General features: G+C 42.5%; 1 protein-coding gene across 2 annotated transcripts in view; it reads left to right on the top strand.

The window, feature by feature from the left end:
- The window catches only part of LOC115460397 (myosin-11-like), a 241,640-nt gene that overhangs the window by 202,065 nt on the left and 18,888 nt on the right, over positions 1 to 20,687 (top strand). The window contains exons 9-10 of one of the 2 annotated variants that reach the window (XM_030190178.1): positions 7,490 to 7,648; positions 16,960 to 17,127. In XM_030190178.1, coding sequence (XP_030046038.1) covers positions 7,490 to 7,648; positions 16,960 to 17,127 — 327 coding nt within the window. The remainder of the gene's footprint in view (positions 1 to 7,489; positions 7,649 to 16,959; positions 17,128 to 20,687) is intronic. The other variant, XM_030190179.1, reaches the window with a different exon arrangement.

The raw sequence follows: 20,687 nt of genomic DNA, 5'->3' as shown, positions 1-20,687 counted from the left end.
GACCCAGCCAGCAGCAAACAGCGACCAAGGAAGGGGGAGGAGTACTCCTTCCCTGCCTATGAATCGCTGGAGACTGGCTGCCAAACTAACGAAACAACCGCACACCGACGCACCACCTCCATCATTCAAAAGGCATCCACTCTTTCTTCAACAGAAATGCAAACTAATAATACAAAACAAACAAAGAATACATGGTTTCTCAGGCGGCTGCAGGTAACTCCCCACCCCCTTCCTCTTCCCCTTTTGCCAAAGCGGCCAAGGACGTGCCCAACCATCCCCAGCCTCAGGCAAGCTGTCTCCCACCTCAGGGATTCCCCAAGCACCCGGAAAAAGATGGCGCTGATTCCTGCAGCGCATAAATGTTCCAGCATTCCCCTGCAGCCGGCCTGAAATGGACCAAACATACCGGATCACCCCCCGACGGCCCGAGACCGTGCTCTTCTCCCTTCCGCCAACTTAAAACAACCATCCCCGTCCTCAGACAAGCTGTCACCCACCTCCAGGATGCCCAGAACCCCAGCCCAATGGAAAAAGATGGCGCTGCTTCCAACAGCACATTTCTCTTCCAGCATTCCCCTACAGCAGCCCTGAAACGGCCAAAAAATACCGACAAAGAACGTGCTCCTCTACCTTCCACCCATCTAAAACAACACTGCTGCCTCAGCACAACACAAAAAAAAAACTTGGAAAAAAAAAACATTCAACAAAGGCTGACCACCCTACAACCACATTTACATTTCACCAACAGAAAGACCCCCCTCCACAAACCTCCTTGACAGACAAAACCACACACACACAATACAACAGAAACACACCCTCAAAGCCACACACCAATCCAACCCACTTTGCTAGCACAGTACAGCACATCCCCCAACCCCCAAGCAAAAAACAAAACAAAAAAAGACACACATCAACAACCTGCACACACACACCGCACCCTCACACACACACACACAAAATAACTCTGTGACACATACACACACACACACAAAAAAAAACCACATGCTAGCGCCCGTTTCATTGGTTTCGGAAACAGGCCTTTTTTACTAGTCTAATATAATCATTAAGTCACTGAAGAGAGAAGAACCAACCCGCTGGACACTCTCCAGCTTATTTTCGAAGGACATCGCTGGCCATCTTCCGACACAAATCGGGAGATGGCCGGTGATCTCCTGAACCCGGTCAAATCGGTATAATCGAAAGCCGATTTTGGCCGGCGCCAACTGCTTTCCGTCGCGGAGCCGTGTCGGTAGGATAGCGAAGGTGGGACAGGGATGTGCTCACGAGATGGCCGGCTTCGCCCGATAATGGAAAAAAGAAAGCCGGCCCTGACAAGCATTTCACCAGTTTCACTTGGTCCATTTTTCTTCAGGACCAAGCTTCAAAAAGGTGCCCCAACTGACCAAATGACATCCAGAGGGAATCGGGGATGTCCTCCCCTTACTCCCCCAGTGGTCACCAACCCCCTCCCACCAAAAAAAAAAAAAAAAATTTTTTTTTTTTGCCAGCCTGAAATGTCATACCTAGCAACCTGACAGCAGTATGCAGGTCCCTGGAGCAGTATTTAGTGGGTGCAGTGCACTTCAGGCAGGTGGACCCAGGCCCATCCCTCCCTACCTGTTACACTTGTGATGGTAAATGTTAAGCCCTCCAAAACCCACTGTACCCACATGTAGGTGCCCCCCTTCATCCCTAAGGGCTATGGTAGTGGTGTACAGTTGTGGGGAGTGGGTTTGGGGGGGGGGATTTGAGGGGCTCAGCACCCAAGGTAAGGGAGCTATGCACCTGGAAGCTATTTTTGAAGTCCATTGCAGTGCCCCCTAGGGTGCCCAGTTGGTGTCCTGGCATGTCAGGGGGACCAGTGCACTACAAATGCTGGCTCCTCCCACGACCAAATGCCTTGGATTTGGCCAGGTTTGAGATTGCCGGCATTAGTTTCCATTATTGGCGAAAACCAATGCCGGCCATCTCAAACCTGGCCATCTCTGACATTTGGCCGGCCCCAACCGTATTATCGAAACGAAAGATGGCCAGCCATCTTTTTCAATAATACAGTTTAGGACTGCTATTTGGCCGGCGCCGTTCGATTATGCCCTCTACGTCACCAAATTTCAAGAGGTACAAATATAACCTCAAATTTGTATAAACTATTACAACAATGGAAATTTAAAGGCTCTCAAAGCTTAGAAGACATCTGGAAGAAAGAGACTAAATTCATCCCCACACAACATAACTGGAAAGTAATTTGGTCAGCTATTACTATATCAACCAGATCTGTGGCAGTATCACAATCGTTGTTCTTCACATTACACAGATATATGTGGACTCCCAATAAACGTTGCCAGATATCAAAATGTCTAGATAGTAAATGCTGGCCTTGCAGCACTGAAATAGGTACTCTTGATCACTTATTATACTATTGTCCTTTTTTATCTATATTTTTGGTCATCGATATGGAAAACCATTTCTCATATATTGGACATTTCTGAACCAATTTCCTTCAAAATTATAATAACAGGTGACTTTGGATTAGATACACCTCTTCACCCTCATGCTGCTAAACTTTAACGAATATTAATATTCATTGCAATTAAAATGATATACCATTGTTGGAAAGACTTATCTAAAATACATAATAACATGGTGGAATTATGTTTGTTTAGTAGCAAAATATAAATGAGTAACAGCTGACAAAAATGGTTCTTTCCCCTCCTATATAAAGGTATAGTCTCAGATTATTAATTCTAACTCCATCTTTTAAAACAATCATTCCTTAACTGTTCACACTTGTCAGTGTCATGCTCACTATATATTTGATATACATGGTTATTTGATTCTTTAGATATTAAGTGCCTGCATAAGCTGTAACTTTCATTATACAGTGCAATCCGCTTAAGTGCAAGGGTCTGGGACCAAAGAAATGCATGCAGTTAACCAGAGCGTGCCCTTAACCGTTGTGACCCAAAGAAGCTTGCCATCTGATAAACATATGTACAGTACTGTTTATTATTATACATACAGTATACAGTCTCAGTTAACTGACATTAGGCTTACTTGAAGTAATCAGTTATAGTCCTCTGTACACTTTTGGGTCTGTGAGTTCCACAGACTACGTCTGCCAGACGGTAAAAACTGTCATAGCACTGACATCCAGTGGCCTCCAGATAGGCCCACACGGTGTTGAGACTCTCCAGCGCTCTTGCAAAAGTGATAGGAGGAGGTTGTTGAATTTCGTCAGCATGTGCCTCGCTGCTCATTTCTTTATCTGTTCCATCATCAGTTGTTGCCTGTGTGTAGGCGCATATCTTGACATCAGTGCTGTCTTCAGCTGTTTGTAGATCATAATCAACGGCTACGTAGCGATGGATCTCCTCTTCAGTAACACTGGCTGGGATGTCAATAACCTGTTCATCTGGCGCGTTTACAACAACTGCATCTGTTTCGTCCCTCTCCACATCCTTAAAGCTTGCCCGCTTGTAGCAGTTCACAATGGTTACCTGTGTAACATGATTCCAGGCTTCTTTCTGCATATGTAGGGAATCCAACAGTAATAGATTATGAGCCAATTCAACAGCACGTTTATCCTTGCCAGTCTGGTCATCCATAACGCTCATCAGACAACATAGCACAAGAGCCCAATAATGTTGTTTGAAATTGACTATTATGCCCTCATCCATAGGTTGGATCAGAGAGGTAGTGTTTGGTGGCAAGACCACCTTGACGTTAGACAGCCTGACATCATCCCTGTGTGCAGCACAATTATCACAAAGCAGCAAAATCTGACACTTCTGTGCCCGCATTCTAGTGTCTAACTTCTTTAGCCACTGCTTCCAAATTTCCCCAGTCATCCATGAATTTGCGTTAGCCTCGTATGACACAAGAAGTCGCTTAACTTTCTTGAAGCAACGGGGCTGTTTGCTCTTTCCAATGACGAGGGGTTCCAACTTCTCACTCCCATCCATATTGCAGCAAAGGAGGATTGTCAGTCGGTCCTTCGATGTTTTACCTCCAGTAGTTTCGGCATGTTTGAATGCAAGTGTGCCATCAGGAATCGCTCACCAGTAGAGACCATTGTTGTCAGCATTGAAAATGTCACGAGGTGCAAACTCGTTCAAGATGGTAGGAAGAAATGAAGCAACCCAATTTTCAGCACCAAAGTCATCAGCGTCTTGTTTCTCATCATGCTGTTTCTTGAATTTTATGCTGTTCCTCTCCTTCCATCTTTCCAACCATCCAACAGTGGCTTTGAATTCAGTTAGTCCAAGACTTTCAGCTAGCTGGTTAGCTTTTTCCATAAGCAGTGGACCACTGACAGGAAACTGTCTGCTCCTGACTCGAGAAAGCCACCAAAGAAGAGCATCTTCTACCTCCTCAGCTTTTCCCGCCCGTTTTCGTTGTGGATTTGTATTGTTTTGCCAGTCTTCCAGAAGCTGATCTTTCTGCTTCAAGACACGTGAAATTTGACTGGGATTGACACCATATTCTTTAGCAATAGATGCTTGACTGTTTGTTTTCTAATTTTTTATGAACTTCTATTCGTTCAGCCAGTGTTAGTCTTACAGTTCTCCCGTGACAACGACCCCGGTGTACGCCCTAACAACATTCTTTTGCTTGTTCTGCCTGTGGCAGTTAAAGAAGCAGTAAATTTGAAATCTCGTTGGTGGTCACACGCCAATCGGCTTCCATATTCCATGCGCGCACTTATGCGGAGTCTTTCCTGCAGAGGAGCGGTCTTGAACCATGCACATAAGCAAATCTTGCACTTATCAGTGGTTCGCTAAACCGAAGTTTGTCCCCATAGAAATTGATGGTGCCAAAAACGGGACCGGCATGCAGTTAAACAGAGCATGTGCTTATCCGACATGCACTTAAATGGAGTGCATTGTATTACTATGTTGTAATGGTTATTTTTGCTTTATCTGTTTGCATTCATTTGAAAATTTGAATAACAATTTGTTAAACAAAAAAAAAGATATTTTTGTCAAGCATATGAAGGAACTGCATGTTTAATTTTCTTTCTTCATAGTTTGATGTAAATATGTTGGGTTATTGTTATATTGGTGTTTTCTTTTTTTCCCTTAAAAATGTGAATAAATCATGTGAACTTTAAACAAATGTTAACTGGCTTACTTTAAATTGTTGGTACACATTGAAGGTCATAATCGAACTGCGCCAGCCAAATTGATGGCCAGCCATCTTCGGGGCCGGCTCCGCGACGGGGTGGAGCCAAGCGTATTTTCGTAATATGCTTGGCACCGGCCAAATTGCTCGCCGGGTTTAGAGCAGGATTGCCGGGTTTATATAAGATGGCCGGCTTCGTTTTTCAGCCATAATGGAAACCGGGCCCGGCCATCTCAAACCCAGCAAATGCAAGGCATTTGGGTGTGGGAGGAGCCAGCATTTGTAGTGCACTGGCCCCCCTGACGTGCCAGGACACCAACCGGGCACCGTAGGGGGCACTTAAAAAAAAAAAAAATTGCATCCAGGTGCACAGCACCCTTACCTTGGTGCTGAGCCCCCCAAATCCCCCCCCCAAACCCACTCGCCACAACTCTACACCATTACCATAGCCCTAAGGGGTGAAGGGGGGCACCTAGATGTAGGTACAGTGGGTTGGGGGGGGGGTTGGAGGGCTCAATATTTATCACCACAACTGTAACAGGTGGGGGGGGGGGGGGATGAGCCTGGGTCCACCTGCCTGAAGTGCACTGCACCCACTAAATACTGCTCCAGGGACCTGCATACTGCTGTCAAGGAGCTGGGTATGACATTTCAGGCTGGCATACAGGCTGGCAAAAAAATGTTTTATTTTAAATTTTTTGGGATGGGAGGGGATTGGTGACCACTGGGGGAGTAAGGGGAGGTGATCCCCGCTTCCCTCCGGTGGTCATCTGGTCAATTGGGGCACTTTTTTGTGACTTGGTCCTAAAAATAAATGGACCATGTCCAGCCGGCGAAATGCTTGCTCGAACCAGCCACTTTTTTTCCATTATAAGGCAAAGCCGGCCATCTTGTACCCACGCACCCGCCCCACCCCCATCCCGCCTTCACTACCCTACCAACACGCCCCCTTGAAGGTCGGCGCCACAACGAAAAAGCAGTTGGGGCCAGCCAAAATCGGCTTTCGATAATACCGATTTGGCCGGGATCAGGAGATCACCGGCGATCTCCCGATTTGTGTCGGAAGATCGCCAGCGATCACTTTCGAAAATGAGCCTGATTGTATTAATATAAAACATAAACATACTACTGGTGAAAAAATTTCTGATATCTTAATGCAGTTTGGTGAATTAGAGGCTTGCTACTATGAGCACATTCTGGTTGATCAGGAGTGGCATTTTCAATATGACATCTAAGTCCAACTTTGGATGTTTTGCTCAAAATGTCCAAAATTCAAGTGGAGAATATAGCCATTTTTGAAAAAGAAAAACTTCTATCCTTTTTTTTTTTTTTTTTTCAAAAATAGCTATTTTCTAGATGTTTTGTGCTCAAAAAATTTATCTTTTTGGTCCATTTTCAAAAACAAAAAAATCCAAATGAAAAACGTAGAAAATCAAGTCATTAGGATGTAGGATGGGGCTAGCATTTTTAGTAGACTGGTCCCCCAGACATCCCAGGAGAGCCGTGAGGCACAAAAAAGCTCCCAGGTACACATCTCACCATTGCACCCTTATCTTGCCGACTGAGCCTTCCAAAATTCACTGCCCCCAACTGTACACCACTGCAATATCCCTTATGGGTGAAGGGGACACCTATATGTGGGTACAATAGGTTTCTGGTGAGCTTGGGAGAGCTCACCGTTTCCACCATAAGTATAACAGGTAGGGGGAGGTATGGGCCTGGGAGCACCTGCACTGCACTAACTACTAGACTACTCTACAAACCTGCATGCTGCTCTAATAGACCTGGCCATAACATCTGAAGCTGTAATAGAGGCTGGTAAGTCATATTTTTATTCAAATTTTATGAGGGGTGGGAGGGGGTCATCTCTGATTTCCTCCAGTGGTCATCTGGTCATTTATGGCATCTTTATGCGCCTTATTTGTTCTAAAAACAGGTCTAGACCAAAACGTTGAATTTTCAGCCCTAGACGTTTCCGTTTTGTTCCATTATGGCTGTAAAACTTCAAGTGTTAGAAACGCCCGAATCCTGCCCCTGAAACACCCCATACATCCCCTTGTGATATGGATGAATCGCTGAAAAATTGCATAGATAAATGTCTGCAGAACAGGTTTCAAAAATACTGATTTGGACGTTTTTATGAGGAAAACATCCAAAGGCTGTTTTATGCCACTTTTTAGACTTTTTTCTCTTTCGAAAATGAGCCCCATGGTTTTATGAAAAATTAAGAATATTTCTTTAATCCCTAACCAGGTGCACTAAGTGGGAAGAACACAACTGATGAAGCAAAGTCAGTATGAAAATGTAAGGGGCAATATGCAGAATCATGGCTGCTCATAAAGATAAGTGGATTATTTATTATTTGCAGGAACAACAGCTGAGACTAGATGAAAACAATAGCCAGTCACGACGGATCTCGGAGTTGGCATCTGAGAAAGAGAAAGAAAGACACTTTGAATTGATGCTATCTCATCTGAAGAGATTAGTACAGGATGAATCACAGAAAGTTTTAAATGCACATGAACAGGTACATTGTATTACAGTTACTCACTGGCTTCTCAATCATGATTTGATTTTGAATTTAGACAAACCATCTGTGATGTGACTATATAAAAAATAAACTTTTATTGGTTAAGTCTATTATGGAAGGAAAGGTAATTCCCCTAGTTGGTGAGTAAGATTTCATTATGATGTCTTTTAAAGTTTTCTTAATCGGGCTTCAGAAGTTGGTTTAGTACGGGAACAGTAATGGCAATGTTGGTCTCTGATATTAGAGGGGATATTATTTTGGGTAAGCCAAGTTCTGTTATTACAATTCGATATGTCTAGTGCATTTGACTTGGTAGATCCTGATATAGGGGTCCTTAACTAAGCTGCTCTAATGGATTTAGCACTCATTAATAAGTACATAAGTAATGCCACACTGGGAAAAGACCAAGGGTCGATCGAGCCCAGCATCCTGTCCACGACAGCAGCCAATCCAGGCCAAGGACACCTGGCGAGCTTCCCAAACGTACAAACATTCTATACATGTTATTCCTGGAATTGTGGATTTTCCCAAGTCCATTTAGTAGTGGTTTATGGACTTGTCCTTTAGGAAACCATTTCTGTCCCAGGGAGATTTGGAGACAGAGGGTGATAAGATATGCTTGGATTAAAATTATTATGTATTCCTCTGAAGCAGCTATATATTAGCGAAACAGGGCTTCCCTATCGGAATCAGAGGAAATTGGAAATTTGAAGAGTTGCAAAGAGTACAACACATGAGTTTGGACCAGACTATGAGATTGAAGATATCAACATTGGAGTTAAGTACTCTTTCCAAGTATTGATAAATGAGAGTTTTGTGTCTCCAGTACAAGTGTTTGTGGAGGCATATGACTGTGCTTTTATGAAAGATTTATGAGTGGAGTTTTTTTTTTGTGAAGACATATGATTGCTACGGTTCCCTCATTATACCAAAGGGTGGCCTTTAAAGACGAGGTGTATCCGAATTTTCTGAAGTCTTTTTTTCTCCACTACTTTTTATGATTGGCCTGCCATATTCGCCCCCAAACAAATTGTATGTAAGGTAGAATTTTTTCGAAATTTGTTGACTTCAATTATCCAAATATAGACTGGGTAAATGTAACATCGGGACACGCTAGAGAGGTACAATTCCTTGATGAAATCAAGGACAGCTTTATGGAGCAGCTGGTGCAAGAGCCAACGAGAGAAGGAAAAATTCTAGACTTGGTCCTTAGTGGAGCGCATGATCTGATGAGGGACGTTATGGTACTGGGGCCGCTTAATAACAGTGATCATAATATGATCAGTTTTTATATCAACCTTGAAGTAACTATACACAGGAAGTCAAATACATTAGCGTTTAACTTTAAAAAAGGAGACTATGATAAAATGAGAACGGTGGAAAAAAAAAACTTAGGAGGACAACTGAGAGGGTAAAAACTGTACAACAGGCATGGACGCTGTTCAAAAATACCATCCTGGAGGCCCAGGCCAAACATATGCCATAAATTAGAAAAGAAAGACAGAACTCCAAAAGACAGCCAACCTGGTTGAAAAGTGAGGTGAAGGAAGCTATTAGGGCTAAAAGAAATGCCTTCAGAAAATGGAATAAGGAACCATCTGAAAATAACAAGAAGCAGCATAAGGAGTGTCAAAGATAAAGAAGGCCAAGAGGGATTACGAAAAAAATATAGCATTAGAGGCAAAAAAGCATAGTAAAACTTTTTTTCGGTATATTAAAAGCAGGAAGCCGGCAAAAGAATCGGTTGGGCAGCTGGATGACCGAGGGATAAAAGGGGCGATCAAGGAAGACAAAGACGTAGCGGAGAGATTGAATGAATTCTTTGCTTCGGTCTTCACCGAGGAAGATTTGGGTGGGATACCGGTGTAGGAAATGATATTTCAAGTGGACGATTCGGTGAAACTTACTGACTTTACGGTAAACCTGGAAGACGTAATGGGGCAGTTCAGCAAACTGAAGAGTAGCAAATCTCCTGGACCGGATGGTATTCATCCTAGAGTACTGATAGAACTGAAAAATGAGCTTGCGGAGCTACTGCTAGTGATATGCAATTTATCCTTAAAATCGAGCGTGGTACCAGAAGATTTGAGGGTGGCCAATGTAACGCCCATTTTTAAAAAAGGTTCCAGGGGAGATCCGGGAAATTATAGACCGGTGAGTCTGCTGTCAGTGCCGGGGAAAATGGTAGAGGCTATTATTAAAAACAAAATTACAGAGCACATCCAAGGACATGGATTACTGATACCGAGTCAGCACGGCTTTTGTGTGGGGAAATCTTGCCTGACCAATTTACTTCAATTCTTTGAAGGAGTAAACAAACATGTGGACAAAGGGGAGCCGGTTGATATTGTGTATCTGGATTTTCAAAAGGTGTTTGACAAGGTACCTCATGAAAGGCTACAGAGGAAATTGGAGGGCCATGGGATAGGAGGAAATATCCTATTGTGGATTAAAAACTGGTTGAAGGATAGGAAACAGAGAGTGGGGTTAAATGGGCAGTATTCACAATGGAGAAGGGTAGTTAGTGGGGTTCCTCAGGGGTCTGTGCTAGGACCGCTGCTTTTTAACATATTTATAAATGATTTAGAGATGGGAGTAACTAGCGAGGTAATTAAATTTGCTGATGACACAAAGTTATTCAAAGTCGTTAACTCGCGACAGGATTGTGAAAAATTACAGAAGGATCTTACGAGACTGGGAGACTGGGCAGCTAAATGGCAGATGACTTTTAATGTGAGCAAGTGCAAGGTGATGCATGTGGGGAAAAAAGAACCCGAATTATAGCTATGTCATGCAAGGTTCCACTTTAGGAAAGGGATCTGGGTGTCGTCGTCGATAATACACTGAAACCTTTTGCTCAGTGTGCTGCTGCGGCTCGGAAAGCGAATCGAATGTTGGGTATTATTAGGATAGGTATGGAAAACAGGTGTGAGGATGTTATAATGCCATTATATCGCTCCATGGTGCAACCGCACTTTGAGTATTGTGTTCAATTCTGGTCGCCGCATCTCAAGAAAGATATAGTGGAATTGGAAAAGGTACAGCGAAGGGCGACTAAAATGATAGCGGGGATGGGACGACTTCCCTATGAAGAAAGACTAAGGAGGCTAGGGCTTTTCAGCTTGGAGAAGAGACGGCTGAGGGGAGACATGATAGAGTTATATAAAATAATTAGTGGAGTGGAACAGGTGGATGTGAAGCATCTGTTCACGCTTTCCAAAAATACTAGGACTAGGGGGCAAGCGATGAAACTACAGTGTAGTAAGTTTAAAACAAATCAGAGAAAAGTTTTCTTCACCCAACGCGTAATTAAACTCTGGAATTCGTTGCCGGAGAACGTGGTGAAGGCGGTTAGCTTGGCAGAGTTTAAAAGGGGGTTAGACGGTTTCCTAAAGGACAAGTCCATAAACCGCTACTAAATGGACTTGGGAAAAATCCACAATTCCAGGAATAACATGTATAGCATTTTTGTACGTTTGGGAAGCTTGCCAGGTGCCCTTGGCCTGGATTGGCCGCTGTCTTGGACAGGATGCTGGGCTCGATGGGTCCTTGGTCTTTTCCCAGTGTGGCATTACTTATGTACTTCTAGATGAGTACTGTTATGGAGCAAAACAATTCCTATATAAAAGCATTTATTCTGCCATTAAACGTTTTGGGGGAACAGGTGGAAGGAGGCTACAGACTGAGAACAAGGTGAGGGCTGGGTGTCGGGTTGCACGGAAAGGGGTGGGAGGAGGCAACAGACAGAGAACAAGGTGGGGGCCAGAGGGGGATTCAGGTAAAGGGGTGGGAGGAGAGTACAGACAGGTGGAAGTTGGGGAATGCAGAGAGTGAGATTTTTTTTCCTTTCAAACTGCCAAAAGCACTGAAACTTTTCTTATAACAGGTTTTGAAAAAAAGGAAAGTGAACTGGCTTCTGCCAGTGTAAATGGGTCTGAAAAGAAAATCAGCTTTGTTAGGATCTCTTTTGAAAAAAAGTACAAATCAGCTTTGTTAGGATCTCTTTTGAAAAAAAGTACATCGGCCATAGGGCTATTACTTCTTGTAAGTTTTTTGCTAGCTAGGGGAAGGGGGGGTTGTGGGGGTGTCAACAGACTGATCTCTCACACAGACAGACTGAGATCAGCCTGCTTGCCAAGGAAAAAGCAAATAGCAGGCTGATCTCACACAGACAGAGAATCGTTTGCTTTGCTGGACAAAAAAAGCAAACAACTCTTGGGGGGAAAAAAAAGCAGGACCGTGAGAGTGCTTTTAATAGACCCCGTTGCATTCGCACTAGTTTTGGGTTTGTTTTTTTTAACAGATCTGTTGCTATTTCTGTTGAAAAAGAAGGGAAGCATTGTACAGCAGGCTAGTCCTCCCTGTCATTCTTAAAAGCAGACGATCCAGCTTAAAAAGGTGTCCTTTTTAAAAGAAAAAGAAAAACAAATGCTTATATTTTCTGTGTCCTTTTTTGAAAGAAAAAAAATGCCTACAAATACCTATTTTTATTTCCTGTGGGGAAAAAAGGTTACGGTGCACATGCGCAACTAAATTCCGCCGAGATAAAGGGGGCAGTGTTGGGGTTAGTTTGACATCACTTCCTGTCACATGACACCATTCAAGATGGCAGCTAGCAGTGGAAATAGGAAGTGACAATGCATGCAGTAGTGGCTGCCATCTTGAAAAAGGGATGTGGATGTGACATCACTTCCTGTGACACCACCAAAAGGGGCAGTGTTTGGGGCAGGACAATGAAAAAAAGGGTGGGTTTTGGGGCAGGACTATGCAAATAAGATGGGATAAGGGGCATAGCTATGTAAAAGAGGTGGGATTTGGTGTAATGTTGGTGCACAAATTCTGACTTTCTACTTAGATGCTTTATAGAATACTATCTTTAGCACACAGATTTATGGTCCCAAATTTTTCACACCTTTTATAGAATTGTCCCCAATGTGCTTATGTGCCTTTATAAAATATGTGAAAATAGGCACCCAAAGAGGGTAATTTTATAAGTGGTTGCCTATATGTAAAGGCAAAGTAGGAACCTAGTTTATAGGTGCCTATGTGCCCTTATAAAATAGTAGGGGTAAACCAGCAGAAATACTGCTTAGATTAAAGCCATAAACATTTAGGACTGCTCAGGAACAAGGGTAAATGACTGAAAAAACAAGCCCTGAATGTGACTATATATGGAAAACATAAAAGTATGCATCTTCTTGTCACCGTGGATACTTTTATATGCATATTCTCTCAGGTAATTTTTGTAAAAGCATTTTTATGGGAACAAAATACTTTATAAAAACACCTCCTACATGCTGTTTTATGTTTTAAAAAGGCTTATACAGTTACCTGCAAAGATGTTATGGGACTGAGCCTTGTGCCTTACTGAGGGCCTGTTTTACAAAACCGCACTACCGATTCTTTCAAATGAGAGGCAGCTGTAGGTATTCAGAGGTACTTAGCTGTCAGAACACTACTAAATAGCAATTAATCTGGACTCGTGTCTAGGGGAGCATACCTCTTTATCTGAATGATTAGCTAGTTATTGGGAAAAGGAACAATGCCACAGATGGAATATATATTATTTATTAAGTAAAGAAATATATATATATAAATAGTTGTGAAGCAAAATGCCAAGCAAAATACAGTAACTTGCTATAAAAAAAGGTTATCACCCAGAATATAGACAATAGAATATGATTATCCTTATGGACTAACTAAATGAGTGATTACACAACCAAAAACAATACTGATATCCTAATGATTAGCACTAGAAGTTACACCACACGTCTTATGCAAAATACTGTTAGCAGCTAAATTCATAGACCATCAGTTATGACATAACCCATCTGTCACAGACAAAGCAAAGAACTAATTATCCCCGTGACCATAGGCAGTAAATCCTGGTATCTCACCCTGCAGTCTGTGGCAGACTTCCAGTGGTGGAGAAGCGGATTCCTCCTCGTAGACTCAAGCTGAAGTCTCTCAGCGAGTCTCAGTCCAGGAATGAAGTCCGAGATCTGTCTTCTGGACACAGATTACACAGTCATAAGTAAGGCTATAAACTGTAGCTGAGCGAATCTTGTGAATTTGTTACAAGGTATGCAGTTCACTGGTGTTTAAGAAAATCAGTCTCTAGCTCATTCAGAGCCTTCTATCCACCTGCAAGTCTTCCGGTCATCTCCCTTTCTTCTTTTCTCTACAGTCCAAACTTTTTTGGCATCCAAGGGTCAGATGATACCTGTGGACCAATCACAGATGGTGTAAATCATGTCCAGCCAGCTTCATGGTCAAGAAGCGAGCCTTTGTTCTCGTATCGACAACGTGCAAACTTCCCCGTCTGCTCACATACTCCCGGAGCCATAAGTGTTTCTCTCCTCCAAGCTTTCCAGGAGATAGCAGCCAGTTTGCAACACAGAATATGTACTTGGATGACATCATCATGCTATGCTCAGCACTAGTGTTTCTTTGACAAAGCTGGTTACTGATGCATATAATCCAAGCTATAATCCATATTGTTTTAATAATGGCTGTATAGGCCAAGACCAGCAAATGTGAGATCTCAGGTAAATACTCCTACAAAGCCTATTCAATTCCTATGGGCTTCCTCTCATTTGCCACGCGGGAATCGCTAGCGCACCTTTGCAAAAGAAGCCCTGAGTTTTTTCAGTATCATAACTGACTAAGAATGATGAGTATGCTACCCATAGCTCAAATTAAAGTAAACTTCCAAATACAGTGCACTCCATTTAAGTGCACGTCGGATAAGCGCATGCTCTGTTTAACTACATGCCGTACTTCGGTCCCGTTTTTGGCACCATCAATTTCTATGGGGACAAACTTTGGTTTAGCGCACCACTGATAAGTGCAAGATTCGCTTATATGCATGATTCAAGACTGCTCCTCTGCAGGAAAGACTCTGCATAAGCACACGCATGGAATATGGAAGCCGATTGGCGCGTGACCACCAACGAGATTTCAAATTTACTGCCTCTTTAACTGCCACAGGCAGAATAAGCGAAAGAATGTTCTTAGAGCGTACACCAGGGTCGTCGTCACGGCAGAACTGTAAGACTTTAACACTGGCTGAACGAATAGAAGTTCTTAAAAAATTAGAAAACAAACAGTCAAGCATCTATTGCTAAAGAATATGGTGTCAATCCCAGTCAAATTTCATGTGTCTTGAAGCAGAAAGACCAGCTTCTGGAAGACTGGCAAAACAATACAAATCCACAACAGAAACAAAAACGGGCGGGAAAAGCTGAGGAGGTAGAAGATGCTCTTCTTTGGTGGCTTTCTCGAGTCAGGAGCAGACAGTTTCCTGTCAGTGGTCCACTGCTTATGGAGAAAGCTAACCAGCTAGCTGAAAGTCTTGGACTAACTGAATTCAAAGCCACTGTTGGATGGTTGGAAAGATGGAAGGAGAGGAACAGCATAAAATTCAAGAAACAGCATGATGAGAAACAAGACGCTGATGACTTTGGTGTTGAAAATTGGGTTGTTTCAGTTCTTCCTACCATCTTGAACGAGTTTGCACCTCGTGACATTTTCAATGCTGACAACAATGGTCTCTACTGGTGAGCGATTCCTGATGGCACACTTGCATTCAAACATGCCGAAACTACTGGAGGTAAAACATCGAAGGACCGACTGACAATCCTCCTTTGCTGCAATATGGATGGGAGTGAGAAGTTGGAACCCCTCATCATTGGAAAGAGCAAACAGCCCCGTTGCTTCAAGAAAGTTAAGCGACTTCCTGTGTCATACGAGACTAACGCAAATTCATGGATGACGGGGGAAATTTGGAAGCAGTGGCTAAAGAAGACACTAGAATGCGGGCACAAAAGCATCAGATTTTGCTGCTTTGTGATAATTGTGCTGCACACAGGGATGATGTCAGGCTGTCTAACGTCAAGGTGGTCTTCCTGCCACCAAACACTACCTGTCTGATCCAACCTATGGATCAGGGCATAATAGCCAATTTCAAACAACATTATCGGGCTCTTGTGCTACGTTGTCTGATGAGCATTATGGATGACCAGACTGGCAAGGATAAATGTGCTGTTGAACTGGCTCGTAATCTATCACTGTTGGATTCCCTACATATGCAGAAAGAAGCCTGGAATCATGTTACACAGGCACCCATTGTGAACTGTTACAAGCGGGCAAGCTTTGTTAAGGATGTGGAGAGTGACAAAACAGATGCAGCTGTTGCAAACATGTCAGATGAACAGGTTATTGAGATCCCAGCCGGTGTTACTGAAGAGGAGATCCATCGCTACGTAGCTGTTGATTATGATCTACAAACAGCTGAAGACAGCACTGATGTCGAGATATGCGCCTACACACAGGCAACAACGGCTGATGATGGAACAGATGAAGAAATGAGCAGCGAGGCACATGCTGACAAAATTCAACAACCTCCTCCTGTCACTTTTGCAAGAGCGCTGGAGAGTAACAATACCGTATGGGCCTATCTAGAGGCCACTGGATGTCAGTGCTATGACTGTATTTACCGTCTGGCAGACATAGTCTATGGAACTCACAGACCCAAGAGTGTACAGAGGTCTATAACTGATTACTTCAAGTAAGCCTAATGTCAGTTAACTGAGACTGTATACTGTACGTAAGTTTATCAGATGTCAAGCTTCTTTGGGTCACAACGGTTAAGTGCACGCTCTGGTTAACTGCATGCATTTCTTTGGTCCCAGACCCTTGCACTTAAGCGGATTGCACTGTATTTAGAAAATAACAAATGTTTTGGATGTGGAAAGTATGATACTGGCACTTCTGAAAGGAACTATTTCCCTGATAAAGAAAGGAAAATATTCCATAAGAAATTCATATAATTTACTACAACTATTATTTATCATTTCTATAGCACTTCTAGACGTACACAGCGCTGTACACATTATAGGCGGGTACTTCCTCTGTCCTTATTGGGCTCACAATCTAAGGTTTTTTGTACCTGGGCAGTAGAGAGTTAAATGACTTGCCCAGGGTCACAAGGAGCTGCAGTGGGAATCGAAATCAGTTCCCCAGCTCACTACACTAATAATTAGACTACTCCTTCATTCCAAAAAAATTGTGTTAAAGCACCCTAAATGTTTTGCTTGATTGGTAAATGTAATCCTTGTGAGCAAAAATTCCAAACTACATTTTTCACAAGTTTATGACTGCATGTTTTTTCTATGAACTTTGTTTCTCTTCTGAAATTACCCAAAATTTATTTGATGCATAGATGCTCTGTTTTAAAATTATGCCACTGTTTATATAGTGTACAGCTGTAAGAATTTAATAATCGGATCTACCCATTGTATCCAAAGCTCCGTCGTATACAGCAGGGAAGAAGATATGGGGAGTTGAATGGCCAATCCCTTCAAAACCAGTTGTCTGATTTGAAAAAGAGACATTCAAGAGTTCAACTCGAAAACTCCCAGCTGCGGACAGACAAAGCCCAACTAGTAGAACACATTTCTCAGCTGCATAAGAAGGTAAACAGCTTGTTTCGTTGTTTGTATTTTTTTTTTTTTTTAGAAAATCATAGCTCCAACCTGTAGCCAGCTAATCATTTGCATTTAAATAAGTAGTAGGTACTTGTATACAATCATCCAAAAATTCATAGAGTAACACAGTAACATAAGAAATGATGGCAGATAAAGACCAATTGTCTCAAGCAGTCTTCCCAGTTTAGATCCTTTCTCTGGATTCCTTCCACTATGAGTAGAAAAACTTACACATTTTCATACACAAATCAGGTCCTACTACTCTTCTTCTTCCACATGACTTCTATCTGACCTCTTCACCCCCCACCCACCATCTTCCCCCATATCTTAACTAAGCATCCTCCAATCACTTACAGGCCATCTCAGGCCTTGTCAACTTCCTCTTTAATTCCTTTGTAGAGTCCCCTAAGACCTCTAGTGACTCTACTGAAATACTGGATTTAACTTGTGAATACCCTGCAGATTCCAGAACAAGGAGTGCTTTCCTGATTAGTAAGTAGAGGAGTGTGGTAGCCGTGTTAGTCCACTCTTAAGGTTATCAATAGAAATCAAACAAAATAAAACATAGAAAAGAAAATAAGATGATACCTTTTTTATTGGACATAACTTAATACATTTCTTGATTAGCTTTCGAAGGTTGCCCCTTCTTCGTCAGACCGGAAATAAGCAAATGTGCTAGCTGACAGTGTATATAAGTGAAAACATTCAAGCATTACTATGACAGTCTGACAGGGTAGGAGGATGGGGGTGGGTAGGAGGTATGCATGGGGACATCAAAGCATATCATTGATATTCTAACAGGATGGGTGTGGATAGGTGAGGGGTGGGGTGATCAACAGAGACATACAGCTTTATGGTTTATAATGGGCTAGGAACCCCAGATCCTTGTTAAGTCCTTTCTGTTGGGTGTTAAAATATTCAATCATTCTGACTTCAAAGGTCTTACGTTCTTGTATGGTTTTAAAGTTACCTTTCAGGATTCTCACTGTGAAGTCACTGGTACAGTGTCCTGGTCCTGTAAAATGCTGACCAACAGGTGTGGGAACCCTGCTGGCACAAGTATTGTTCATGTGATGTCTATGTAAATTGAATCTTGTCTTAAGCATCTGGCCTGTTTCTCCAATATAGCATCCTTCGTTACATTTTTTACACTGAATGATATATACCACATTGGAAGATGAGCAAGTGAAAGATCCCTTTATGTTGAATGCCCATCGAGGAAACTAGATGAAATCCAACTATACTCAGACCTAGAAAAATGCGCCTTAAAACACATTTCTATAATAAAGGGACACCAAACAGACCGGAATACAGTCTTAAACAAAAGAACACTTATTTCACCCCACAGGAGGGACAAAACTACAAGCTGGATAATTACATAGAAAGTTTCAGACATAGGGTGAAATCCCAACTTTCCAACAAACTAAAGAGAATCCTGTACAATCTTACCCCACCAGAAAGAGCGGCCATAAGAACCCTACAAACTAACGAATGCATTATCATCAAACCCGCAGACAAAGGAGGCGCAGTGGTAATTATGGACATACAAAAATACATTGAAGAGGGGCACAGACAGCTCTCAGACAATAAATACTACAGGAAACTAACTGAGGACCCCACACAGGATTACACAAAACAGCTGAAAGACCTTATCAAAACATTTCCTACACAAGCGCAACCTCACCTGAAGAAACTCATACCAAACCAGCCTGCTGTGGGCACATTCTACATGCTACCCAAGATCCACAAACCGGGAAACCCTGGCAGACCAATCATATCAGGTATTGGCACACTCACGGAAGAAATATCTGGATTCATAGAGGGAATTCTGAAACCTCTCGTACACAAAACTAACAGCTTCATACCAGACACCACAGACTTTCTGAATAAATTGAAAAATATCAAGCAACTACCACCTAACACCCTTCTGGTCACGATGGATGTAGAATCACTATACAGCAACATTCCACATGCGGATGGCATAGCTGCATGTGGAAGACTCCTAAAAAAATCCACACTGGACCATCAATACTCACCAGAAACTATTACAAAATTAATCAAATTCATTTTAACTCACAACTACTTCCGCTTTAACAATGATATCTATCTACAAATAATGGGCACTGCGATGGGCACCAGGACAGCACCCCAATATGCCAACCTTTTTATGGCTGAGCTGGAAGAGACATTTCTGAATACACACCAGACCAAACCTCTAAAATACTACCGGTACATCGATGACATTTTTATGATTTGGACGGAGGGTGAAGAAACTCTGAAACAATTTTATTCTGCCTTCAATACATACCATCCTACAATCAGATTCAAAATTGACTACTCCCCAGAAAAAGTCAATTTTTTGGACACCACATCAGTGATGGCTGTATACAAACATCTATATACAAGAAACCCACAGACAGATGCAGCTACCTCCACAACTCCAGCTTCCATCCTTCACATACAAAAAGATCCAACATTTACAGCCAAGCCACAAGATACCACCGTATCTGCTCTGACCCAGGGGACAGAGACAGACACCTTAAAAGCTTGACTGCATCCTTCAAACAGAAAGGCTACAACCCCAAAATAATCTCCAAGAATATTGCCTCCTCCCTCAAAACACCCAGGAAGAATCTGCTACAGTACAAGGAGAAAAAATCCACAGACAGAATCCCCCTTGTAGTGACATACAATCCAAAGCTGGAAAAACTGAGGAAAATCATAAGATATCTACAACCTATACTCCAGGAGGATGAATTACTGAAAGAGATATACCCATCCCCACCAGTACTGGCCTTCCGACAGCCACCCAACTTACAACACAAGCTAATCAGAAGTAAACTTCCATCACAGACTGAAAAGGAATTTATCCAGTTGCAAACTATGCCAAAATATTTCACAGGACCCCAAAGTCATCCACAAAGGAAAGATATTCAACATAAAGGGATCTTTCACTTGCTCATCTTCCAAAGTGGTATATATCATTCAGTGTAAAAAATGTAACGAAGGATGCTATATTGGAGAAACAGGCCAGATGCTTAAGACAAGATTCAATTTACATAGACATCACATGAACAATACTGGTGCCAGCAGGGTTCCCACACCTGTTAGTCAGCATTTTACAGGACCAGGACACTGTACCAGTGACTTCACAGTGAGAATCCTGAAAGGTAACTTTAAAACCATACAAGAACGTAAGACCTTTGAAGTCAGAATGATTGAATATTTTAACACCCAACAGAAAGGACTTAACAAGGATCTGGGGTTCCTAGCCCATTATAAACCATAAAGCTGTATGTCTCTGTTGATCACCCCACCCCTCACCTATCCACACCCATCCTGTTAGAATATCAATGATATGCTTTGATGTCCCCATGCATACCTCCTACCCACCCCCATCCTCCTACCCTGTCAGACTGTCATAGTAATGCTTGAATGTTTTCACTTATATACACTGTCAGCTAGCACATTTGCTTATTTCCGATCGGACGAAGGGCAACCTTCGAAAGCTAATCAAGAAATGTATTAAGTTATGTCCAATAAAAAAG

The sequence above is a fragment of the Microcaecilia unicolor genome, chromosome 1, assembly GCF_901765095.1.
Source record: "Microcaecilia unicolor chromosome 1, aMicUni1.1, whole genome shotgun sequence".
NCBI classification, from domain to species: Eukaryota; Metazoa; Chordata; class Amphibia; order Gymnophiona; family Siphonopidae; genus Microcaecilia; species Microcaecilia unicolor.
The sequence above is the reverse complement of the archived record's forward strand: the minus strand, read 5'-3'. Positions and strand labels throughout refer to the sequence as shown.